General features: G+C 42.1%; 1 protein-coding gene across 5 annotated transcripts in view; it reads right to left on the bottom strand.

Annotated features, from left to right (window-relative positions):
• FBN3 (fibrillin 3) overlaps positions 1 to 27,872 on the bottom strand; it is a 121,344-nt gene that overhangs the window by 76,863 nt on the left and 16,609 nt on the right. For all 5 annotated transcript variants that reach the window (XM_084498437.1, XM_084498435.1, XM_084498436.1 and 2 more), the window contains 4 exons: positions 18,859 to 18,941; positions 16,459 to 16,557; positions 11,166 to 11,261; positions 8,489 to 8,584 (listed from right to left, as the gene is read on the bottom strand). In XM_084498437.1, the coding sequence (XP_084354563.1) occupies positions 8,489 to 8,584; positions 11,166 to 11,261; positions 16,459 to 16,557; positions 18,859 to 18,941 (374 nt within the window). The remainder of the gene's footprint in view (positions 1 to 8,488; positions 8,585 to 11,165; positions 11,262 to 16,458; positions 16,558 to 18,858; positions 18,942 to 27,872) is intronic.

Genomic DNA, 27,872 nt, shown 5'->3' with positions numbered 1-27,872 from the left:
TATGCTGTTTATATATGGCACGGAGCATCTGTCACTAGAAAAGTTACAGCTGGAGGGAATGTAATAGATCACTTTGGATTCCTCTTTCCCTTAGACAAGACTGACTCTACCACAATTAGATCTAACAAATATTTATGTTACCTGCTCTTAAACACCTGCAGTTATGGGAACAGGCTCCTTAAACAACTCTTCTAGTGGTTAAATATTTCAGGATGATAGATAAAAGTGGAATTCAGATTGATAGACATTAAATGACACAAATATGCTTAGAAATTAGGATGATGAGAAGAACTGTCTTCCTATACAGGAAGGATCTTTAAGAAATTGATATAGCATACAAAAATGTGTTAATCTGGGGACTTGTGTTAGTCTTACTTATCGCTAATGGAGATTTCTTCCAGGACTGGAATGATATCAGTTATGATGAACCCAGGGTTTACAAGGCCAAAACAAAAATGAAAACAAACAACAACAACAACAAAACATCAAAATCATTTTGAAACTTTGAAGAATCTACAGACACAGACATAGACACATCATGGGAACTCTGATGTGCTCTGAGTGCACATCAAAGGAGATCCTTGTGTTATGTATGTGTTAACATATAAAAAATTGCATCTTGATATATGCAAAATAATGGAGATACAAGAAGAATACAGGCACATTACCAATAGTAAAAAAAGTGGTGAATTAAAAAGTAAAAAGTTGTGATTTAGATGCTATCTGTCCTTTTCCACATGTGCCATGTCTTGTTTACTAGGAGACTGAATGGCCCTTTTTTTCTGAAGCTACCTGGGACCTGCTTTTGTCCATTCTGGTTAAATACTAAGGCCCAGCCACCTTACAGCACTTTTGGAAAAGCACTAAATATTCAGAACATGATTTGTTCTTCAGTGAGTGCAGCTGTGGCTTCATCTGGAAACCTGCCACAAAGAGATTGACCAAGATTCTGCCACGGAGCAGGATCGAGGCCCACACACAAACTCTTAGAAATCCTCTTTATCGTGTGTTTAATCTGCCTAAGCACAGCAGTTTTTGAACACCCATGTCCTGCTCAGTGGTTCCACACTAAATGGCTGACTTCTTAGTGCATTTAAAAAATAAAATAGGAGAAATATGAGTGCCGTAAAAACACCAGTGCATTGTTGTAAGACATCGTGAGAAGCTGCTCTTTGGAAGCTGTTTCATTTCATCCCAATACAGTGCTTGTTTTGGTTTTGAAAGAAAGCATTCCTGCAATGAGAACTAAAAGAAAAATAGTAGCTACTAACTGCCTTTTCCACGGATATTACATGTCTAGGACTTGCAGTGTCTCTAATCCTTACTCCTTTTCACGTTTGCAATGCTGTGTGCAGTGACAGGGATTTCTTTTCAAGTACTAGCTAAGAGAAGAGCCAGAACTTGGACAATGGGTGCCAGTTTTAAGTTTGCTATTATCCTTATACAATCCACTTCTGGGTTCTTCATAGATTTTGAGAAAGAGTTATCTAGAAGGACAGGAGCAATACCGAGTTTTACATTTCTCAGCCCAGCATCCATTAGAGAAACAGTGTCCAACGACACAACAACTATAAGCAACATGTGCAGCTTAGTCTTCAGTAGATAAAACACAAGGTCTTTTGTGACCAAATCCTACAAGCAGCATCTATCTGCACTAATACAAACTGTGAGCCAGTGTAGGGTACAACAGCTTGACCTGGACCACAGATGGTGTGCAAGGTCATCTGAAGCTTTTGACTCTTTTTGAGTAAGAAACAAAAAGTGAGATACTTTGTTTAGGATTCTTAAGTTCTTCTTTTCTTGTTCACTTGCATTTAAGTAGATGAGTCAAAACACCAGCCACGAGTTGATTTTTGTTGTTGTTGTTGTTGTTTAGGAAATCTTGAACCTTTAAAAGAATACATGGAGACATAGCGAGGGTTTTCTGAACTGGATGATAGGAACTACAGACAGCTACATGACCAAATTACTGTCTTTTCCTCTTCCCTATTGTTTGCAGAACTCCAAGTGTCTTTGGAGATATCCTGGTCTTCAGGTTTTGGGACCCTTCTGCAACCACAACTCAGTTTAGAGATGCTGTAAAGTATGAAGGAGTTCACCACAAAGATCAAGAATGTTATCAAAAAATCCTTTTTTTTCAGAGTAAAAGAAGATATGTTTTCATTGAAGGGAGCAACTGGCATCGACAGTGATGACTTCAGCATTTGTATGGGAAAAAAAAAAAAAAAGCAAATTAAACCTCATCCTTCTTACACAGGACAATCTTCCACACCTTCATCCGAGACCAATGTTGACACTTTTTTGCAACATTTTTTTTTTCCTACTTGAAAGAGGGTGAAATCAGAGACTTGACATCTCAACGTTTCATTTTTTCTTTAAAGTTCAAGTAAACTATTAAATAGAATTGGCCTCTCTCCTCAAAGATTCATTTTTTTTCTATACTTTTTTCCTCCAACACTGATGCAATGTGAGATCATGTTACCAATGTTGCTGGGGTTATACAATATATTCCCTAGTTTTTATCCCTGAAGATGTCAAGTGGAAGGAGGAAATGATGCTATGATTCTTTGAGTACCTAGCTGTTACAGTATTTACTTCTGAAGTGGAGCGTTTCCTGAATGAAGTGTGAAGGCAGTTAGCTTGCTTCCATTACAAAGCAGCCTCTTACTGTAGTCCTGAGTTGTTGAACATGCAGCTTGTTGAGTTTACAGCAGCAGAAGCTGTTGCATAGTGTTCAGGAACTCAGGTTATTATCATTTAAAAATTAAAAGATCTCTTTTTATGGTTTATATCAAAATAAATTCAAAATAAAATCAAATTAAAAGCCTAACGTGTCTATAATCTGTTTTGAATGCCTTCTGTTCGTCAACACAGATGTGTACATTTTCAATGCTTGCCTATATAAACTGATACCCTAGCCCCTGTATGAAAGCAGACCCTAACAGTGCAAGCCATACTACTGTATACTAATGTTGGCCCTAGAAACAATAGAGCTGTGTCTGTACAGTGCTAATAAGCCTTTCTGAGAACCCCAGCACTCTGGCACAGATATTACCTGGATGAATAGATCTGTGTGTTCCTCTAAACAACTTAGTATCTATGCCCTGCATATAACAATCTGAGATAACGGCTCCATGCTGTGCCTTGCAGCAGAGAGAAGTCTACAAACAACTATCTTGATACTGCTTTGGGAGTTAAAGATTTTAAATCCAGCATCAGAGAAGCCAATGTATGACAACCAGGGAGTCTTTCCTAAATCCTACTAAACATCCCTTCTTGATCTGAAAATTCCAGAGATGGGCTTCATATGAATAAATGCAGAGAAGTCCATAGTGCAGACATCTGTGGATGAACTGATCACCTCTCTGTATACACTCATCCTAAAGGCAATGCATTTGGTCAACGAATCCTGCCCAGCACTGCTATCACTGTCACCTATAAGGTTTCATGAGTTTATGTGCTCAGCTGGATACACCTACTTCAAAGGAGTCTAAAGTGAGGCAATGTAGTACAAGGAGGATCGAGCACATTCCTACGGAAGATAACCGGTTGGAACTAACCTCCTTGTTAAAAACATGATCTGTTTTTTCCAGTTTTGAACTGGTTTTGCTTCAGCTTTCACTTCCTCCACCTTGACTGAGCAGAAGAACCCAGGTCCCTGCTTTCAGAGCTTGTCTCATTCTACAAGAAATATTTCTCTGCAGAGGAACATCCCCTCTGTGCTTTTTCAGTCAGTGTGTGCACTGCTGATGAGGATACAGCCCTCAGGCTATAATGTGTATTTGACCAAAGACTATTCCTGAAGTAATGGTGCCATTTTTTTTAGGTGACCTTGGGAAGAAATTTTCATGGGGAAGACTGGCACCAGAGAGATTTCTCCTGGAACCCCTTGAGATTCTTAGTTATGCTTGTGCTGAGCTCCCTGGTAGGGACACAGATGAGTAGCAGAGGAGCTGACAGACAACTCTGTCAAACATACTGGCAGGTTGCAAGGCCAAGCAGTCATCAGTTCAGTGTCACCTGTATGTAAGGTATCACCTGGCCTGGTTCTGCTATACTTGAACCACAGATACTGGTGAACTTTGATAATAAGGGTGTCTTTAAAATACACATTTCCTGGCTTTTATTTCAGGCTGAAAAGAGTGTTTTTTCTTAGGCTGAAGTGACATCTCCACCTACAAAAAAAGGTGTGGAGGAGGCAAACCAACTCTTGGTCCAGAAGCCACTGCAGTATGAGTTGAACTGAGTTTGTCCTTCCTAACAGACTAGTCTCTTAATATCATTTTTCAGTCTGAGGAATCTTATGCTTTATTTAACACTCCAGTTCCAGCCTGGAGGTGGCTAATTTGGGATCCTGGACAAGAGTAAATGTGCAGTGGGCTGTATCTCACCACCAATGTACTGCCTCAATTCCTCTGTCATCATTGTTAGTGGTTAACTTACCAGCTCTCCTGCAACCCTTTGGTGAATCCTCACAGTACCCATGCTGCAGCAAAATGGCTATTATTTTACTGAGAAACATAATAGGGTGGAGATGTAATGAATTTTCCAAGTAACCATAATTAGTGGGCCAGACTCAGGATGGAGCAGTAGACCTTATAGACCTCTCCATTACCCAGTTGTGATTCAAACCAGCTGCTCCATTTCAAGAGCAGGCTGGAAGAGATTGAGAGATGTATCCTACCTCCCCTCTTCTGCAAGCTGACTGTGTTCTGATCATCCTGGCCAGGTTATTCCTATCAGTAGAAATGTCACAGCACAGAGCTGAGGGTAGTCACTGTTATTTTCTTTGCACTCTTTAGTCAAGAAGGATGCTGGGGTTGTTGCCTAATGCTAGAGAGCTGCACTTAGTAGTTAACAACAGTTCTCCCAAGAGAAACATCACTGTAACTACTCTGAGTGGGAAGGAGAAAAGTGGATGATGTCTTACTAAAGAGTAACTGGTGTTACTGGAAGTTCTCTCCCTGTGGAGACACAGCAGGAATCTGAGGAATTTCCAGAGTACTCAACCACTTATGAGACATACTAGGAGAGCACTGGTAAGGAGCCTTGGGCTGAACCTTGGACTTCCTACTTACAATTCCAGTAGGTTTTAGGTTCTGATTTGAATTAATGTTTCTTCAGAATAAGTAAGTAAGTAAGTAAATAAATAAATAAATAAATAAATAAAATGAGACTCAGAGCTAAACTGAGAGTTATGGATGATCCGTGTTGCTTTCAAGACTCCTACTTGAGTCTCCTATTACTGGAGACTTCCAAGGATGCTTGTAAATATGTCACATACCATGGCTGCTTTAAAAGGAGAAACTGAACAGAAATTCAAGTGTTCGTATTTCCAGTAAGTCTGGTGCTGGGGACTTCATCTCAACTTGTCTAGCAATGGAGCAGGAGAGCAGTTCTCCTTGGAAGGGTTAAGTTCCTCGTTGTCACACTACCGATTACCAGTAGGTCAGTCACAACCACCTCACCAGACCCACAGATTTCCCAGCCAGAAGCTTCTTTGAAAAGTGTAACTTTTAACATCTCTTAGAAAAGCAAATGCTCTGTTTGCCTTGGCAGGGTAGACCTGTGTATACACAGCTGGAGAGCTTGTTTTGTCTCTTAGTACAAGTCTGGACCAAACTAAATCTCTACAGGCTTTCTAAAAATCCTCTCTTTATTTAAATTACTTTATACATTGCAAACTGTCTCCAAAGTTTGTCCCTGTTCAGTCCCCATTTTTGGCTGGCTTTCCTACCCCCTCTCCTACCATGCACACAAAGTAAAGTGAGTTGGATTTTTAAGTCCATTGCTGTATACAAGAATGTCTTAAGACATTCATGTCTTATCAAACACAGCCAATGTCCATATCAACTTCAGATACCTGTGAGCTAGGAAAAAAGAAAGCAACTCTATGGACAGTTCTCGACCTCACATTCAGGAATTTTAGAGGAAAAAAGCTTGCAAGGTACAGTTTTCAAAAGAGAAAGGCTTTTGGCATAATACCTTTCCATAAATAAAGCAGAGTGTGTGCATGCATGCCTGTTTGAGAAAGGCAAGGAGAGGTATTAAAAAATATATGAATGTAGTGGTCCACCAATTTCTGCAGCAGAGTACAAAGGAGGAGACTGGAACAATACAAGGTTACTTCAGTAAATGTGAGTGGAGGTTTTTTAAATTCTTGGCATCCAATAAATGTGATGCTCAAACCACAGCAAAGGCCTTTTATAGGGCACCTGCAGTATGAAGTTCAGTAGAGACTTTTGTAACCCAGGGAACATTGCACAACTATTTTGAGTTCTGCATATTTCTGCTGGCTTCTGTTCAAGCAAGGCTGACTGATGCCTGGGCTACCGGAAACCAACTGTTATTCCTATCTCACCCTCTAAATCACATTGCCAAAAATCCCCAACTTGGAAAAAAAATATAAACAAACAAAAAACGTTAAACTCAAGAACAATCCAATCTTTGAACAGGGAGTTAAACAGAATTATCCCAATCTCGGGAAAGTGAGAGGCTAGAAAAGCAGAATATTTCCAGGGCACTTTGATGTTAATCCTGGGAGTTTGCACATCATCTTGGTGTTTCAGTTTCATTTCTGCTCTGTGCCACTCTGGCCCTTGCCAACATCAAATCAGAGCAGTGTTGTGAGATGTCCACCTAAGCCAACAGGAAAGGGAGAAAATTCATATCTCAGAGCCAAAACCTCAGCCATACCCATACTGGGGTAAACCTGATCTAGTCACTCAGCACATGCTGGCTGGCTGGATGAAATACAGCAAAGCCACATGTCACTAAGAGCATATTCTCAGGCCCTTAGTGAAGATGTTTTGATTCATACTGGATGAGCGGCTGGCAATGAACTGAGGGAGATTTACAACAAGACAGAGCTGGCTGATGTTTCCCTTTGAAATGTTTTTACTAAAATATAGTAGAAAATTCATGGAAAACCTTTGGTTCTGGTACAGTTTTCAAGATTTTCAAATAGATATAGTACTAAATAGTAAAAATAATTCTGCACAGGTTGGAATATTGACCTTTCAGATTTCAGGTCCATGTTAATTTGCAAATCAATAGCTGTTAGCACTGATGACATCGTTAATTTTTTGAGGGTATTGATCTCCTTCAGCCCAAAGAAAAAGCCTCCTGCAGCAGACAAGACACGTCAAATTCAGGGAATTGCTGCCGGAGTTTGATTCTATAGACTGAAAGATGCAGGAGACATCTTTCCATATTACTGATACAGAAGCTGAGTGCTCGCCTGGTGAACTGCAGTCAATCTATTTCCAACAGAGTTCTTCTGCAATCTGGCCAATCCTTAAAGGACCGTTTTGCTTGTGATGTCTTAACTTGTGTGGTCTCTAACTCTTCTGCAAGAGCTGCAATGAGTAGTTGCAGTCCTGAGTAGTATCAGGGAACTCTGACAGTTGTACGAATCTGGTTCAAGGTAACTCAAGATGGTCACCAAAATTAGCTGGTTGTGTTAGGTCTGGGTGGGATGGAGTTAACTTTTTTCATAGCAGACTGCACGCTGCTGAGCTTTCCATCTGTGGCTAAAACAGTATGGATAGCACACTAATGTTTAGGATGTTGATGAAAAGTGCTTTCACAGCCTTGACTTTTTTTCCCCAGCTCCCTGCTCCTCACATCCAGTGCAGTATGCTGGGGCTGGGCAAGAGACTGGGAAGGGACGTAGCAATGACAGCTGACCTGAACTGACTGATGGAATATTCCGTGCCATATAACATTGTGCTTAGCCTCAGGAAAAGAAGGAGGAAGGGGGAAAATAGCATGGTTATGGCTCTCATCTTCCCAAGCAACTGTTACACATGCTGAGGCTCTGCTTCCCAGGAAGTGACTGGATATCTGCCTGCTGATGGGAAGTAGTGAATTAATTCTTTGTGTTGCTTTGCTTCCACACACAGCTTTTGCTTTCCTTATTAAACTAACATTATCATAATCCATGAGTCTTTTTGCTTTCCTTCTATCTTCTCCGCATCCCAAGGGAGAGGGGAATGAGCAAGACACAGGATGTGTGCTTGGACTGAGTTGATCCACCACACCAAATTTTTTGAAAGTTTTACTTTATTTTTCCCTTTTAGTGTTTACGAAGAGGCTGACAGTGTCACCTTCCCTTATGAGGATGCTGTGATAAGGGCCTTCCTCACATTTCCAAGCCATACCCTGGTTACCAAGATAAGAAGCAAGGGAACGCCCAAGAGAAAAATACCTCTTTTATACTGAGCACAGGGATTTATATATATTTAACAAAAGAGCCACAAGGGGCCACATGTGGAATGAGAAGGATACACAGACACGAAACAGATATGCAGTCAGTTGGGATCCCAGGGATTGCTTTGGACATGAGGTTGTTATTAAGTGCTGAATCTTCATGCCAGGGAATTGAGCAGAAATTCACTCAGAATTGAGTATCCCTAGTATATATGCTTGAATATACAACTCCTAATGCTGTGTTCTGTCAGTGATAATATGAAAATATGTTTCTTACCTCTCTCACACTGGGGGCCAGTGAATCCATAGACACATGCACAACGATTTGGTCCAATGCAACGACCTCCGTTCTGACAGCCGTTTTCACAGACAGCTGTTTAGAAAGAGAAATAGAAATGATTGATTTCTGCTCTCAGTAAAACCACAGCATGAACTGTGTGGTGCTGGGAAGGGTTGGAATATCACCTACTTTGTGGTGTTCACCTGTCAAGAATCTCCACATAGTGAACATACAGAGAAAAGCGTGATATTTTTTCCCAGAAAATGACTTCCTGTTTATGAGTGAACCCATTTATAAAAAGGCTATAAACTCTCATTTCATTTGAGAGGATTTCCTGTGCTCTGGAATCTCAGCTCATTCAGGTCAGCACTGGGATTTAAATGTTAAGGTCAAGACGAATCAATACACATGACAAACTGTATAAAGGCAAACATTTAAATTCAAGGAGAGGGGAACAGGACAACAATGAAATGTGAGAAAGGACCAGTCAGCAATTTCATCTTGCCTTGCAGAGTAAAGCAGGACAATAAACCAAACCTGTTATTTTGACCACACCAGTATATCTGCAATCAGGACAACATGGTGGTCTTGCTCTACATGGCAAACAGAGGAACAATTGGATGGATGGATAACACTGGCACAGTGTTAGTGCTCATTTTAGGTTGTATTGGCATTGACTCATTACTTCATAACACTATGGTAAGATGTGCTCATTCGGTCTGGTGGTAGTGTCAGGAGATGATGCTCTTCAGGACAGAAATAACTTTTCTGGGGTTAGAACTGGGGCAGGGAGTCCCTTTGTAAGCAATAGGTAAATGACAACAAGCCTGAGAAAAGTTGAGAAGATAAATTCAGTTTTCACTGTGAACAATTCAGATTTGTCTGTGGCAACTGTGTAGTACCACTGGCTGGAAATACTCATCTTCTTCAGACCTGTCTTCAGCACACCCACACTAGCTGGCATTCTTTATTCTCTCATATTCTGGCATAATCTGAGTGAATAGAAGATGAAAGGCCAACACTCATACGTAACACAAGATCAAGTACTTTAACAAGTCCATGTGAGAGGCTGAGATGGGCAGGATGCCACTGACCTATTAAAATCTCAGCAGTTGTAGTGACTAATTAGGACTGTTGCAACATTTCCTAATGTTATTTTTACAGGTTTTCACTCATTAAACTACTCAGTTGCACAACATCACTGGCACATTGAGGATCAGAAGACTATAATCTCACTTGAAGGGTGAAATTATTATATTACAGCTGAGTGGCTGAGAGGCCAGGTGCTGCTGCATATCATAGCCTTCAAAGGTTACACCCATTTTAGAACTGAATAAGCTGAAATCTGCTTTGCTGGAATGCTGCCAATGGGACTCTCCATTGTTCTCCACCCTCTCAGTGATGTGTTGCCCACATCTGAATCATTATGAAAACTCTGTTGAGGATATTATAGGTGGAGCTGGTAGCAACACATATTAAAAGTTGCCTAGTCTTCTCCATCATAAAGCCTGATTTGCACTTACTTATAACTTTCCCAAGCTTTAGCTATTCAGAATGAAATTTTCCATATGGTGTGTCTGCCTTCAGTTGAACTTTTTGGAAAGTTTTCGAAAAAAAAAATCATAGAATTATAGTATTGTTAAAGTTGAAAAGGACCTCCAAGGACATCTAGTCCAACCATCCCCCTACCACCAATGTCACCCACTAAGCCATGTCTCCAAGCACCAAGTCCAACCTTTCTTTGAACACCCCCAGGGACGGTGACTCCACCACCTCCCTGGGCAACCCATTCCAATGCCTGACTGCTCTTTCTGAGAAGAAATTTCTCCTAATTTCCAACCTAAACCTCCCCTGACACAACTGAAGGCCGTTCTCTATAGTCCTATCACTAGTTATCAGTGAGAAGAGGCTGACCCCCAGCTCCCCACACCTTCCTTTCAGGTAGTCGCAGAGAGCAATGAGGTCTCCCCTGAGCCTCCTCTTATCCAGACTAAACACCCCCAGTTCCTTCAGCTGCTCCTCACAGGGCTCGTGTCCCAGGCCCTTCACCAGCTTCATAGCCCTTCTCTGGACATGCTCCAGGGCCTCAATGTCGTTTTGGAGTGAGGGGCCCAAAACTGAACACAATACTCGAGGTGTTTTTCTAAAAATATTTACAGAAAAACAACACCTAATTTCTACTAGCATGGTCCACTGTAGGAAAACAGGGGATGATCAGCAAAGCCTGCAACTGCTCTTCCTGGCATGGGGGATTCATGCTGAGAGCCAGGACATGTGCAGTCTAAGGCAACTTCCTTACTGTCTATGACGTGAGTTTCCTCAATCTAAAACTCATTTCATACTCCGCAGAAAAAAGGTACAAGTCATGGCAAGTCTTGACTTTGAGATCAGCAGCATGCTAAGGTCAGCACTGGTGGGGTATATTCACTGTGGGGTCTTTTAAATGCCACACAGAAGTTTGGATGTGCAGTTGTGTGGAACCAGAAGGGTGGTTGCACAAACCATTGGCACCAATTCTCCCAGCCTGGCCATGCAGAACAAATGTAACATGTCTCCTAATGAGAGCAAGCTGAGATTCCAATGGAGAGGAGAATATAGCGAGGCCATCAAAGTCTGAGCTGCAAACAATACATCAGTATGTGTAAGGTGTACAGCACGTGTTGCAAGTACTTACGCTGTCCACAGTATGTTCCGGTATAACCTTTCTGGCAGAGGCAAGATTCATCATTGCAGCTTCCACCATTCATGCACCTCACATTGCAGGTTTGGACTGTGGAGAAGAGCAGGGAAATATTAGAAGACAATGCAAAAAATCATCTGTGACAGGAAGTGGATACCTCACAAATAAGTGGTGTTCAAAACTTAATTTCTTCATGTCTCAGGGCACAAACTAAGGGTGATATTAAATGTCCTTTTTTTTTTCTTTTTTCCAAGTTAAATGAATTAACTTGAATTCCCATGACAGGATATGAGCCCACAGTGTGGTTAAATGCTTGCACTTTTACTGAGGTATAATCACCCCGGAGTTTCTTACAACTATAAACACCATAGTCTGTTCCTTAGCCCTTAGACAGAAGGTATTTTTATTGTTCCTGTACCTGGTAGTATTGAACTGCTGAGACAATGAAAAGCCACGAGTCTTACAGGCAGTGTAAAACTATGAGCAGTTCGGGGGATGTGATTCTTCAAGTCCATTTTGTACAGGACAAGGCAGGACATCGTCCTTTCTACAGAATGTCCTGCCATAGCTCATGTGACTGAGAGTAAGGGCATAATTACTCATATTTCCCTTTCTTTGGTGACTCCATCATTCTAAACATTTTGTTTTTTCTTTTAGGATATGGCATTTCAAGTATTTTCATATATTTTTATTATTATTTTAGATTTTTGCTCCATTTTCAAAATATGCTTTTCACATTCTGGGCTGTCAATCTTTAAAACATCTTCTTATTAGAAGCATGTTAAAAGACCTATGAGATGTATTTGGGGGTATAAATTATTTCATGGAGGAAAAACATCAACTTTTAAGATATCTCTTTTCCTTTTACAGTGATTATGTGGCCTTATTGATGAGATTCATCTCATAAAACAAGGTTTCAACGAATCTGGAAAAAAAAAGCATGTATTATCTAGTCTTCCTATGTTAGAGTTCAGTTTTTACAGTAGATTATGGAACACTGATTGTGAACACTGTAGAAAAACAATAGTAATAAATAAGAGTCAGTCCGTTTTACACTGACATAGACACAAAGCTAGTATTGGCTTTAGCTGTTTCATCACTATTCAACAGTTAAGGATGTGGTATTAAAATAAAAGAGCCACAAAGGGGTGGTTTATTGCTAAACACTGAATTACAAATAGGTCAAACAGCTTTCCTTCTTTAATGAAATGCCTGAACGATGCAGTCTTCATTTATGAGATGTGACAATTCAAACTGCAAGTGCCTCAGGTTGTAGTAAGTTATGTGAAAACTGTTTTGCAGCATGTACACTACAGCTCCTGCATGCCAGGAAAGGAAGAGCTGTGATTTGGCAGCTTGAGGAAGTTGGGTCTGGAGAGTGCATACATGAGTGGATACTCAGATGTGGCTTGTGTATTCTCTGTACATGTAACATCAGCTCCAAAAGAGAAGGGTTAGGGTTAGCATAATTGAAATGGCTGCCCAAAAGGTAGTAGAAGTCAGAAGTATCCAATAAGGATAATTACATGGTTCACGCCTTGTTCATAGAAAGCCTGACAGGAAGAAGGAGTGGAATGGGAAGTCTCAGGGCTTTGCATTCAACATGCTCAGCACATGTGCTGTACGTTTAATCCATGCATTTCTAGTATGGTTTGAATTAGTCATGATGTCTACAATTCCTATTGCTCCGTGGCTGGAGATCAGGCCAAATTTAGATGAAAGCTTAATCATTAAGGAAACTGAGCTTGAGGCTTCAAAGCATTGCCCAGATTGTCAGACATGAGACCAGTCTCTCTGGGAAATGGCTGTGTTTCCAGCACATTCTTACCCTACACCCCTCACTACAATTAATCAGCACTGGGAAAGCAATTACATACAACAAATCTGGGAGGGCTGCCCAGAGACAGTAGGAAGAAGTAGCTAGGAAGTGTCTGTCTGTCAGAGTTGTCCGTCTGTCGGAGCTTTTCCCTACAGAGTCTCCCGAGTTTTGCATTCAAGGCATTCAGCAGGGGGTAAGATCTGGTGAAGTTAAGAAATTTTAGTAGTTCAGGTTCTGCACATAAGAAAAGCCTTGACACTCATCCAGAAATTTTCCAACTAATTGGCAAATATACTATTTCTAGCCCTGCTTAGGTCCCATTTCTTACTTTTGCTGTAATCCCAAATGCCCTGAGGTCCCATCACCATTTCACTTATCTCCAAGGCTAGCATCAAAGGGTCTGCTAGATATAGAGTGCTGAAGAAAATCTTTCAAATAAGAATTTAAAGACCTATTATTCTTTGTCAGGATTTTCCAAGCAGAGACCAAAGTTCTAGGAAAAAGAATGACAGTTCTCCCTAGTTAACTTTTCCCATTGGATTGGATTAGTTCTACATTTTATTTTAAAGGATCAGTGTCTGCAGCTGTTCTGCCAGCCATCAGCAGTGGAGTTTGCAGACAGGTTTTATGTCCGCTTATTGACTACTACTATCTAAACAGTCACTTGCAAATTACTCCTAAAATACCTTACTCTCCCAAGTAAGAAACCGAACTTTTTGTTATGACAGAGAGAGGCAGAGTGGCTTTTATTGCCTCTGGAATGCACTATTTGTCTGTTTTACCTCCCTGAAGCATTCATGATAAATGCAGATCTAAACATCCCCACAATGAATGCCAGATTTAACGAAGCCTCTGCAGAGAAACCTACCCCTCCACCCCCACCCTCAACCCGGAGCACATGCTGAAATCCACCCCAGGCTCAGAGGAATGCCAGGTCTGTGCCCAAATGTATATACTGCTTACAGCATTCCTCGCATTCCTCTGTGATTGCTAACATATGGACCCTCACTCCAGAAACTTTTGTGTCTCCAGCACCTTCCATTCAGCAAAGCATTTGGGAAGGTTTGCAGAGCTATGCACGCATAGGCTTCAGCACTGTGCACTTTCTGGGGACATCTGTAGTGTTGTAGGACAACGTGGCGCTTTGGAACTAGATTCTGGGAATTTTCTTCTTTCAGTCACGCCCCGAATGTGGTTTTGAGGTTTGAGGGGTCTAGTTCTCTGGCCTTCAGTCAGATGCCTGCAAGTCACTTCGTTAACAATAGTTTGCCTACAGATGGGCAATAATGGGAAATAAATTTCTGGGTTGTCTCTAGAAATGGCCACGAGATCTTAAAAGATGCTATAAAATCCCATTAAAATCTGCATCTTGCATTGTCCTGACAAAATCATCCTTCTCAAAACAATACACAGCTCTGAACAGAGACACAGCTCTGCTCCTTTGCTTGCAGGTTTTTGTTTGTTTCTTTGGCTGGTGTTTTTGAGTACTGTCATCATGTATGTATGGACAGACCACTTATACATTCAGGTGCAAATGGTCACCCAATATCCCTGCCCACATCTGGAGATCTGGAGTGCAGGCCAGCCCCGATTCACGAGAATTTGAGAAACAAATGAAGCCCTTTCAGGCAGATCTGCTTATGCATAGTCTGCACTGACTTGGGTGGGTGGTCTCTGTGCTGGTGGCGGCCCTCGTCTTGCCAGCAGGAGTGCAATTATCTGCACCCAACAAGCTCTGAGGCTGTCAAACCAACCTGCACTCAGTGATGCTTCTCAGACAGATGCCCCTTGTCTGCCCAGGGAGAGATTGGGACAGTGAGGGAAGGGAGTATGAGGGGCTGCACACATAGATCCTACAGGACTCACTGGCTCTTCTCACGTATGGGCAATAGAGCTTGATATCCAGACCCGTTTTCTCTCTTATGTGAAGGATTCAAATAGTTTTGACTGCTTCTTTCTGCTGTTTAGTGAGTAGAAAGAAGTGTCTGGAGCTTTCTGCAGGTAACCAGCAAAGGCAGAACTACTTGAACTATTCCAGTTCAAGACACGGTGTAAGGCATTCTTTCATTTAATTATGTACAGACTCATGAGTGTGGGTACAAGGGCTTGTTGGATGTCCCCATTCAGCCTCCCCACAAATCAGGATGGCTGTGACTTTGTCTAGCCAAGCTTTGAAACTGCCCAAGCAGGGAGATCTTCCACACCTCTGGTGACCTGTTCCAGCATTGCACCACCCTCCAGCGTAAGAAACTTTTCTTTGTGTACAACCTGAACATCCCAAGTTGCAACCTATGGCCAGACACTTCTGTTATCTTGCCTGCCACTACTGAGAGGGGTTTGGCTCCACTGCCTTTGTAGATGTACTTCCAGTAGTTAAGACTACGACTGGATCCCTCACTGACTCCTCTTCAACTAAATCAGCCCAGCTCCCCCACCTTCACCTTTGAGGACACATGTTATAGAGCAACCATTTTGCAACCCACTGCAGATCTAGTTTCTTCTCATCCCTTCTGCACTGGCAGCCCAGAACCAGACTCAGCATTCCAGCAACAGCCATGCTAGTGGCAAGCAGAGGGGATAACACCTTCCCTTGACTTTGTTGCCACAATCCCCTTAATCTAACTCACCGTATGATTGGCTTTACTGACCGTCACAATGACTACTGAATCATAACCAGCTCAGTATCTACAGTAACTCCCAGCTCCATCGCATCACAGTGGAAAAAGGGGCACAAAGAAACACTATTGAGTGTACAAGACCATTAGCTATCAGGTTTTAGATTCAAACAGGAGAAGTGCTTTCTGTGCAGAGTCATGTGCTGCAGAGTAAAGGAGTGTATGCCTGCTCTAGCCTTGAATACATCCTGCAAGAATTACTAGAGGGTTATGGGGATTGCTGTCTGGATATTTGACTGTCACTCCTCCAAGTCCTCCATAGTTTGCTTATGTGCTATGTTAACAGAAACCTCATCCACCTAGTCTTCTTCCCAGAACTTTTCAGGTCTTTGTCCTGAAAGCCTGAGATGGGAGAAAAAGGCAGAAAAAGTGGCAATGGAATTTCTACATTCCCAACACTGACAAGTGCATAACTTCATTGTGTCACTGCAGTTTTCTAAAAACATTCGGCAACTCTCTCTGATGTTCAAATCACAGCCTACCAAAACTTAATAAACTTAGCATTGGAAAAAATAATTATTTGGTTAACAAAAGCAGTGACAGATTTAATTCAATTTCAAGGAACAGCCAGGAGTGTATGGACTCTTTGGCAGCAGTGTTGCTATTTGCTGCTGGGAAATTCAATTTCTGTATCCTGTATGATTTTTTATACCAAAGTAGTAGAAATCACAAAAAATAAACAAACAAAAAGATAAATCAGGTTACAACCTTGTTGCCCATTGTGACTGGGAAAATTTTAAGAGAGCATATAACTAATTCAGAGGGAGGACAATCACTAGCAATGTCTTTTTACCTCCAGCTGAGCCACAGTTAGGAGAAAGTTGTCCATTGGAGCACGTACACATGTTTGGCCTCGAACAAAATCCATCACCACAAGAATTCCTGCAAATTGCTGGAGGAAGAGAAGGAGACAGTGATTAGCACAAGGTGCTAGTCTGTGAACTTCCTCACAGGCTCATATTTGGCTGCCAAAAGGGTGTGAATTCACCTTGCTTTAAGAAGAAGAAACTGGGGAGGAAGTTGTGGCACCTCCTGAGGACTCTGCTGTGGGCAGGGCAACAGTAAGAAGGACTCCCTCACTCTCAGGGCACGAATTCCTGGAGAAATCTTCCTTTTATCACACCCTTTGGCTAGGCCCTTTGCCTTATTTCTATTTCACTTAGCAGAGGATGGGGAAAATGTGGCACCTTTCACTATTTTTACCTGCTAAAAATGTTTCTTATCAGAGACAAGTGACATTCATACTGAAACAGGTTTCCTTATTTTTTTTTTCTTTGGGTATTTCCATGCAGCATTTTGCAGTCTGTAGTTTGGCACTGAGCTAAATGACTGTTACTGAGATGCATCTCCTGTTGAATGAGGGGCTGAGCCTGAGTCAGCCAGAGATGCATCAGCAGGATGCCTTCATATCAATCTATCCTTTCTTGTCTGGGACCCCTGCTAATCTCTTTCCCTTCCTGTACCATGAGAGCCAAGAGCTGACAGTATTGTTCCACCTGTGTAAGCACAGATTTCATTAGAGTCTCGTGAAACTATCTCATCTCTGTGTTTTTTATAAATACAATTATAAGGCACAGTTCCCCGAGGACCTCCAGCCCAGATGGCATGTTTTACAGCTATGAGAAAAGTCAGCAGACAACCCTGAATGTTGCTAACCCTGCATGCCACAGAGCAGCCATTTGGTTGTAAGTTCCTTAACCCTTCACTGCAACCAGCAGTGAACTGAACCAGCATTAAACTGAAGACTTGAATACTTCACGGGGCGTCCACTGCCTACAGGGCAGTGGATTTCCTAAAGTAAAGAGGATTTTTTGAGTTTGCTTGTCTCTTCCCGTAAGGAAAAGAAAGGATGCATAACTCTGTATCTTACCACCACCAGGGGTGAAGTAAAATGCATTTAACTCCTGAGTGATTATTCACTTTTGTTTTTTAGTGAGTAGAATGCCCAATGCAGGCATTCAGACACTGGCACTGGTTACTCACTGTGCACAAGGATGCATAAACTGTTCCCATCACTCATAATACACTTGAAAGTATTTCCTTTAAGAGGAGAATATTTGTGGCTCTGGGCTCGGTTTTGTGCATCTGAGATCCCTGACATTAGGAAATACTGGTATTAGGAAACATGAGGCAATTCTCACTAAGATGACTTCTTTCTAAGTTGCAGTTTCATCTCTGAAGGTGGAGTATCTTCTGAAATATGTAACCTGTATTGTGTCAGAGATTCTGCAAGATGACCCTATTTTTTTCCTCAACTTGAAACCTCCCACTGTTAATTATTTTTAGGAAGTTTTGCAAAAAGCCATTCCAAGTGTGCTCTAATGCAGAAGATTCCTTCAGAAAGCTAAAATACGGGGAGATATAAGCATCCTACAGTGCTATCTGCTATTTGGTGTGTCCAGGATACAGTTAATATATTCAGGACACTATGCATTTACAGTGTGTGTTTGCTATGTTTCAGCATGAAGCATGACCAAATGCCAGTCAATTACACCTATCATCTCCAGTAAGAATCTCATTTATTTACCCCTGAGCTGACTTGCAATTCCCATGGGAACATCTTCCCAAGGGCAGACTCCTTCATCTCCCCATAGCTTATGCCTTTACCATACAGAAATGAGCCATAGATCCTAAGCCCCTTAATGGATTTTATAGGTGTATATCAGCACTTGAGTATATAACAACAACCTACTCCAAATAGCAAAGCTATCTGCAAAAACAGAGATGTGATCTATATAAATCAGCATTCTCCTTTAGAAAGAGGACACTGAAAGAAAAATACAAATTCCTGCTTGTGGACCCTTTCCCATGACGACATGCTTCCAATGGCACCATCTAGATCTTGTCTGAGCAGCTAAATTATTTCATCTAACTAAAGAGCTCTAAAATTACTTTTCTGGAGTCACTAAAAGTGTTCCTTTGAGGCTAATCTTCTAAGCAGGCACACAAATTGTCAAGCAACAAGGAACAAAGTGGCAATTTGGCAGGAGACAAAAGGCCATGCATTAAATGGGATCAATTGCAACAACCCTGTTTTAATCAAGGCGAGCAGAGATGAGAACTCCCAACAATCACTGCTCCTTTCCCAGTGGATTATGAGATGTTTTGTCATATGCTGAAGCGTGAGATGTGTATTCCTTCCCACATGGCAGTTAGCTCCCTTGGTGCCCTTAACAGGAAAACTGATACTCACGGACAATGCACTGGTTCCCTCCGGGCAGCGTCTTCCAGCCAGGGCAGCAGTAGGAGTGGAACCTCGAGCCACAGACATTGGGTCTGAAAATTAAAAACAATTTTTTCTCTGTTTCTGTACAGTGCCATTGGATATTCAGCACTTATTATCTCTGTATGAGAGCACTTGAGTAGTCTCTTGCATGACATTTCTCTGCCAAACTCCATTCCCTCACTCTGAGCTTAAACAAGCCATGTTTAATTCCCACCAAATGGAGTCAACATACATTACTTTAATAACTGACTCCTGACCTCCCTGTGCAGAAAGCCCCAATTAGCTACGCATTTGAGTGAAGGGAACTGAGGGCACATTTGACTGCTGTTGTTTCAGCTATAATGCGCTGTGCTAGGATCATGGAGCTCAGAGCTCAAGCTGCACAGAAGGAGCTCCTTCTGACAACCACTGGCTTCACAGAATCATAGAATGGCCTGGGTTGGAAAGGTTGGACGAAGATCATCTTGTTCCAACCCCCCTGCCACAGGCAGGGCTGCCACCCACCAGATCAGGTTGCTCAGGGCCTCATCTAACCTGGCCTTGAACAACTCCAGGGATGGGGCATCCACAATCTCTCTGGGCAGCCTGTTCCAGTGCCTCAAAACCCTCTGAGGGACAAATTTCCTTCTAAGGAAGGGAAGAAACCTTCTAAAGAAAATGAGCTTCTAAGGAACATGAGCTTCCTGCTGATCTGATGGCTTGCACAAAATGTACAGCTGTCACCTCCTTGTGTCCAACACAAGTGCCTCCTCCAAACTGAGAGACACAAAAGAGACTCTGCAGGAGCTGCCTGAAGTCCATCAGGCTGTCTGGAGAGGTCAAGCTTATGTGGCTCAGTATCTCCATGCTCATTAGCATTTGGAGTAAATGTCTCTTTGCACGTTCTTCTGTAGACTGCTCATGGTGAGGGGGTTTGTTTGCTGCAACCATAGCAGCTGACACCAGATCCACTCCTGCACCTCCGAGATGCCAGAAAAAAACAGAGCCCCAAAGGCTTAGAGTGACCCTATTAGGACTATGGAGGGGTGAGGAATTGAGGCACAGACAAGTCCACCATTACACTAACCCAGAGCATGTATGTAGGCTCCCAGTATAAGAATGGGGCCATATCCACAAAGTTAGACACAGCCAGTTGGAGACACACATTTCCACATAGGAACAACAAGACCTAGACACCAGACAACCCTAGAAATCACAGGCAACTGAGTATTTTGATAACCTGAACAGGGCAAGGGCATCTGTTTCTTGTGCACATATCTCATCAGCCCTGTGTGTGTTAGATAAAGTCCCGCTCTTCCTTTCTGAGTGGCAAAGTCATGCACATTCCAAACCATCAATCAGACAGGCTGGACATAGTTTTCTTCATCTTCCTTTTTTTTTTTTTTTTAAAATCAATGTTATGCATCAAAGAAAGCTAGAAAACCAGCCCAAGCATATAATTCAACATGGCATTTACAATGTTGTGCCATGCTACACATCTGTAAATGAAATAACAGACTTTCAAAGAAAATTTCCCAAAAGAAAACAAGAAAGCCACAAACCCATGTGATACCCATAGTCTTGTGACATTGTCAAGTGTGGAGTCTTGAGAACGCAGCCCCTTGCAGAGATGCTAGGGCTCTACCAAAGGATCAAACATGGGGGATGGCAGTAGAGACATAAGTGTAGACAGTGGTCAAACCTTGGCTGGACACTGGCCAGCAATCCTCCAATGTGTTGTGCAGTCCCTGAGGGATCACATCTTTTAGAGAAGCATGAGAATTTGAACTCAAATAAAGAGTGAAAAATACACTTTGGTAGTTTTCCAGTTTGCAGTAATCCTTGTTGTTAAAATGGCTTTATTCAGGGTCTGAGTTAAACAAGCTTTTAGTTTCAGGCATTGGATCTTATTATATCTTTGACTGCTGGATCGAGCGAAGTCACTTCCAAATAGACCAATGTAGGCTCTATCACCCTTTCATTTTCTCTTTGACAAGGGAAGGAAAATATCAAACTAGTTTATCAGGATCCATGGACCCAACTTTAAATCGTTTGTTATTCATTATGCTATCCTCATTCTAATTTTTATTGATTACATTTTATGTCAACCACTTCAGCAGTTTGCTTGGGGCTGGTTATTGACAATCTGTAACTATCACCATCATTGCACAGAGAGGGTGGCTTTATGTGAATGAATCAGATTAGGAAGTTTCTGCTATGTAGTTTGGGATGTTTCTGAAACACCAGAGTTTCCATCTGAGCATTAGGAAACACATCATCGTGGTGTGGGCGACTGTACACTGGGCAGGGGCCAGTGGAGTCTTCCTCCTTGGAGATCTTCAAAAGCCATCTGCACATGGGTCAGGGCAACCTGCTCTGGATGGACCTGCTTGAGCAGGGGAGGTCCTTTCCCATCTCAGATGTTCTGTAAGTCTATGTTCACTGTAACCCATTTCATTGTGAAATACACTTCCACAGCTATGTGCATATCTCAGCTACTGGTAGAAATATCTCTAGTTACATGGCTACTCAGTGTGGGAGCAAATGGATGGATGTAGCAGACTGTAGCAAAAGAAAAACTCTGATTTTTTAAAAAAACTTATACAAAAGCATTGGCTGCTTTGTTTATTTTTTATTTTTATTCTGAAAATATGACCATTTTCCTCAGCTAGATCAGCAAATTCATTTAATTTTCCACAGAACAGTCTCTTTTTATTTCCCTGGTGGTTTCTAACACCTCTGCTACTGGTTTGTGTTGCTGCAGATGGCAGCTGTGAGGAAATCACACCTGGGAACAAGCCCTTTACAGAGCCTTAGTTGAGAGCTGCCTTCACCCTGGGTATTCCTGGGACTGGTACTTTCAGATCGGAATCAGAACATCTACATTAAAAGCCAGAAAACAAGGCTTTCTTTGCTCATGTTTCATCGTTTCAGCAAACTGAAAAACTGAACCCCAACTGCCCATCAAAACCAAACCGCTGCTAAACTCTTATGTAGTTTGTATACTCTTTGGCTACATCTAGAAGGAAAAAAAAAAAAAAAAAGAAAAAAAAAAGAAAAAAAAAAAGTGACCTTTATAGATGAAAGGACTTCAAGATCTAAAACAATCTGAGCATCTGCTTCCACCTTCCAGGGAGGCCAGAGTACCTCACATGCCAATATGTTCTTTGAAGTGACTCAGTGAAGAGCCATAGAAAAAATGAAATTCCAAAAATGGCTTTCAGGAAAAAAAAAGAAAAAGTTAGCAAGTCAATATCTCCAATCACCTTGCAGGAACAACTCTCATAAACTCTCATAAAACAATACCTCTCTAGCTGTTTCTAAACAAGTTAAGCATCTCAAACATTAGTTTCTGGTCAGATCTAGCTTGTTCTCACAAAGCCCCTCTTCCCCCTCCCCCCTCTTTTTGGTGTTTATTAAACTGCCTGATTTCACAGCATGATCCAGCTGAGTACAGACCTCCATTCTGTTCTTCTTGTACCCTTAAAAATAGCACACATTGCTCCTGATGTGAATTTAGATGTCAAAATGGACCCTCTGGTATTCTGCCACTAGCAAGGGAAACACATAAAACAGTTATTGTTTCATCTTCCCTTCATTCCTTTAAAACAGCATCCCAAACCTTGCCTGTGCCCTTGTAGAGACTGTTTTAACCATGGATGTCTTTACTTCCCTCCCATGCCATGACGTGCCTACTTCAGAACTTGTCTTGCTTGTTCTTCCTCAGATCCCAAGGTGTCTGTGATAGTAGGTGTGCCATCAGTCTGTTTTCCTGAACTTCCTTTTGCTTCTGCCTCAAAGTTTTGCCTAAGTGGTGGGGATTTTTTGAATATTTTCTTCCTCTGGTTTCCTTTCTCAAGGTTCTGCAGTGAGCCAAGAGTGGGAAGGCAGAGGGTGCTGGGTTGGCTGTGTACCTTGGGCACAACAGCCAATATCAGAAGCACTCTGTAGAGTCAGTCCCTTTGCCAGATTCCAGTCTGTATTTTGGCAAGAACTTGCAGTGGTTTAGGGCAACAGATTCCTGGCTGGGAGAGGCTGGTGGATCCTAGAATACCCTGAATAAGCTGCGTAGGCATCCACAAGTTTTTCACCTCTGGCATGACTGCAGTTGATGTAAAGGAGTTACACAGAAGACATGTAGCAATCGTCAAGCAAACATACAACATGCATTCAGAAAACACACAGCAAACATAAAGTAGACCCAGCAGATATTCACTGGATGCACAGCAGACATAACAGAAACACAGTGGATGTACAGCAGTCACAATGATGATGTGCAGCACACACCCAGCAAATCCAGAGCACAGCAGACAGAAAACAGAGACCCAGCAGGACATGTACAGCAGATGTGCAGCAGACATGCAGCAGATATGCAGCAGATGTGTAGCAGATACGCTGCAGGTGTCTCTTTCCAAGTGGAAGAAATATAATGTTTTCACAGGGAAAATGGAACTGGGCAGAGTTTACAATAACGACAAAACCACTGAGTTGGCCTAAGAGTAAACTCTAAGGAACCCTCTACTGAACACTGTTATTTCCATGTAAAAGCAATCTTAGCTTCTGCTTTCCATGGTGACTAGAAGACCTCTGAGCAGCACAAACATTAAATGACTTTCTGGTCAATGAAGGGTGCTGCTTTCCTTCCCAGTTCCAGTTTTCCCAGAGCACACAATGAGCTGTGCAGAAACTGTGGCAACTGTTTTTCTACTTGTGTTGCATTTGCCCTATGCTCTGCAGAACCTCCTTCACCAAAACTGCCAACACAGAATCATGAGCTGTGCTACAACACCATGATTTCTGTAAGAAAAAAGTATCTTCAGCAAAGCTGTGACAAAAACAATTGTGGACATAAGTAGCAGTTATCTCGATCCTGGAAAACACATGCTGGAAACAAATGCTCTTATCAGCAAGAAGGTATAGATAAAACGCATGTCATTTAGTTGTTAAAGAGAAACCATGCTTCATGGTGAAATGCTTCAAGGAATGGAAAGGTGAAAGCTAGAGGAAAATTCATTCAAGTTCAGTAAACTTGCCACAACATTCTGATGATTACTGGTCATCAGCATCTGCAGCCATTTCAGAGTCCTAAATTAAAAATCAAGAGACTTTTTAGCTGTGCTCACTGTCAACTTTATCTTCTGGCTAGCTAGCAGTACCAAGGTGGTCTTATACAGACATGACGCAGTCCTGAACAGGCATAGTTATAATGCTGAGACTGTGCTTATACTCTATGACTTTTCCTTTGGGTATTAGAGCCACAGGAGTAAGAGAGTGTCTGCAGGCAAGGAAGAGTCTGAAAAGACCTCAGATATTAAAGATATTTTTTTTAAATGAAAATGAATATGGACAAAAGAGTAATGCTAAGAAAGAACAGAAGGAAAAGCAATCGTAGCCACTGTGTCTTCTTTGTCCACTTTAAATAAACAATAGAATTACAGAGATAAGCACAGACAAAGTAAGCCTGAATTTCAACTGATGGCACTAAATCCTGCCTGCTGGCAGGGACTACATTTGAGAACTGGGAGATGCCAAGAAAAAAAAAAAAAAAAAAAAGAAAGAAAACACTTCAGAAGAGCAGAACTACGGACATGAGATGTGAAAATGCAGGGCTGTTAGTAAGAGAAGCCTTTCTCCCAGATCCACAATGGAGTCTAAAGCATAAGCAAGCACTGAGAGACAAACCACACCACAAACTTGCCCACAGGCTCAGGGTGCCAGTCTGCTGGTGGGGACAGAACACAAGTGGAGTCTGGTTGTTCCTGTAAGCAGCCTGGGAAATACAGCCTGAAGCACTGAATTGTTGCCTGCTAGCTGAGCAAGCAGCCCAAATGGGCTCAGTCTGCCAGTTATTGTCAGATGTCTAGTGTGACCCCAGCAGAAATGTTCTCATTGTTAAAGGTAGAAGAGGGCAGACAGCACAGCGTGTGATGTTTGGGCTTAGAATGTTTTGCAGACCGATGCTAGACAAAAACTAAGTAAAGTTACCCTGAGCTTCCTGCTTAACCATGTTATGTTGGAATATATATTATTATGTTATGCTTAACCCCTGTGTCCTCAACACATGGATATGCACATGGATATTTACCCAGTCCTCCAGCCGTGGGAAAAGGAATAGCCAGCTAGAGAGAAGTCTCTGAGTCTTCTTCAGCAAACTCTGCACAGTCACCAAAGGGCTGCTTTCTGTAAGAACTGCAGTGCCCTGCAAGTAGCACTTCTCCTGCCAAGCAGCAAGACCCACAGCTAATGAAGCCTTGGCTACGTGTAGCGCGTGCTTTCCAGAAAACAGGCACTGCAGCCCAGGATTTGTCTCCCCTGTCATGGTTAATCGGTGTGCTTCGGTTGTCACTGGCTTTCAGAAGTGTTATTTCCATTCCTTAAATCAGAGGAAGACAGAATTGAATGAAAATCAGTGTACTGCCAGGGCTGGAGTAATTCTCAGAGGTGCTCTGGTCTGCACAGGGTTATTCCCTGGCTGCTCAAACGTTTTCCTTCTCACTGGCCTCATCCTCACTCCAGGCAAATGAATGATAATTTCAGCCAGTGTAGGTGGATATGAAAGACTTGTTACCTTCCCTGCTGTCCTGCACTCACTGTCTATAGCATTAACGACATCATCTCCATGGGCAATAATGGATCAGTCCTGACTGCCCACTCAGATCCTTGGGAACTACAGAAAGTGGTGCTGCATTTCCATCAGCATAACTGCACAGGTCTCCTTTATCAAGCTAAAAACTTCCTGGAGAAAGGTTATGGTAAAATGAAAGCAGAACCTGGTCTGCAGTATCTGTATTTTCCCACATCTTAAGCTAACCTTCCTTCCCATGTTGCTGCAGAGCTATACCCACCCACTCTGAGATGGTTTTTACTTGTTCTTTACCCTCTTCAGACCACAGAGCCTTCACAGGAAAGCAAAATATTAGTCCCTTTGTCTTGTTTGCCACACTGCTGTCAGTTGCTTGGCACTATATCAGCATTTTTAAATACTCTTAGAAGGCAGCTTTCCAAGGTGGGAGACTTCAGATCTCTCCAAACAGCAGGATATAGATCTAAGATAAAGCTGAATAGACTCCTAGTGTGTCTGAGGAAACAAAGGCCCTTACACATTCAGCTCTCCAGGGTCAGGTCATGAACCATGTTCTCACTTTAAGAGCAGTCAGTCTCCTCCTGTTCCAAGGACAGCAGACAGAAAGCAGGAGCTAAGGAGGGCTTGCAGAGGTCCAAAATTCACACATGCTCAATAGGAGAAAAAGCCCCCAAGCATCCTTTGCTCAAGTGGACAAAGGTCTGCTGGCAAATAGGACAACAACCTAGGGAAATAAGTACTGATAGGACCAGAAGGATTAATTCAGGAAGAATTTACAACAGCTTAACACTTTGGGCCAATTTCTTGGTGGAAAAACCCCTTGACCAGTGACTGAGCTTCCTTAGCACCATCCCTGAGCTGTGACCTTGGAACTACTCTGCTCTGGTGCATGCTCAGTGGCCCAGCAAATGATTCTCCCAGTTTGTTGATTACTTTGTGTATGGATGGAAAAGATTGGGCTGGGAAACTGCTACCAGAACATAGGGACCCTTTTCCTTATCTATCAGTTCTTTATTTCCCTCTCTGATACAGCCTAAGGCTTCTTCCTGCTGGGTGGAAACAGATTTTCAGTGCTGTAGCTGTCTCATGAGAACTACTTTCCAAGATATTCTCTACTCAGTGGAAAAAGGAGTCTGAGCTAAAAGGGTCAAGCTGGGATATGCACTGAGCAAATGACTTTCTGCACTGGTTTGAGTCTCCTGGCGAGGACAGAGATGCCAACACTTTACATCTCTTGCAAGTTTTCTCTGCTCTCCTTAGTGCAATAAGAACACGTGGAGTATACTGAGTAGGTGCATTCAGAAATTAGTACATTTTGTAATGTACTTGTAATGGCTTTTATAAAGTTTGTTAATAAGGTAAGACGTAATAAGATTTTGTTAATAAAAGTATGGCTTACACTTTTATCACGTCCCACATGTAAGTCAGGTGAGTGACCAAAGACAAATGATTTCTTCTCTGTTTCAATCAAAACAGTAAAACATTCAGTAAAAAACACTCTCCTGCCCTGCGAAAGTACAACTGTGCAGGATAGTATTATGGCTGGAGCCCGGTGTTTTACGCAAGGGTGAACAGCAACTTCCCCAGACATCACATTGGGTCTACACCTGGTGGTTTCAGAGTGAGGAGCAGCACAACTTCACTATCCAGCCACAAACCTAATGATCACAAGATAAGAGACTTCCTCCATGATACTGGCCCTCAAAATAGGCAGGACAGAATATAGTCACAAGAATACACCCAAATGCAGACCTTGAGCCTTAAAGGGAGTGACTGGAGGAAGACAAGAAGTCAAGAGACTATTTTCTAGACTTTCTGGACACCCAGTACACACACATTTCTGTGTAAAAGCTTTGCTGTTACAGATATTGCTCCTCAGCACAGATATCTGCTGTTACAGATATTGCTCCTCAGCAACTGCTGACTACCCGCAGCTATCTGTAAAAGAGATCATCTGAGCTCCTAACCAATGCAAAATAAGTTGGTTTTATTCAGAGCATCTACAACAGCCAGTGGAGTCATGCTGAGACCCTGATCAGTAATTATGGTGAAATCCCCATTCAACAGCATCCTTGCTGGCCAGCAGGACCAGGTGAGCTATTTCCCTGTCTTCTAGCACCCTCATACTGAGGGTGCACCTGGAATACTGTTCTAGAGATATGGAGAACCTGGAGGTTCATCCTTGGACTAGAAGTTGATGACCTTTGTAACTGCTTCAAATTGTCCTTCTTGCAAAGTGCTTAGCTATTTCTTTTCTCCAAGTGCTTAACGTAGTCCTGAAGGTCTCTGACTCATGGTTTGTTTTCAAAATGACTGCCTCTCTGGTCAGTGTGGAAGTAAACATTTTAATGACTTATTTGCATGCATCTTGAACTCTCACTTCCATGATATTTTGGGCCTATTTATCTTGGGTACTAAC

This window comes from Aythya ferina (assembly GCF_964211825.1).
Source record: "Aythya ferina genome assembly, chromosome: 26".
Classification (NCBI taxonomy): domain Eukaryota; kingdom Metazoa; phylum Chordata; class Aves; order Anseriformes; family Anatidae; genus Aythya; species Aythya ferina.
This window is presented reverse-complemented; position numbering and strand designations above follow the sequence as displayed.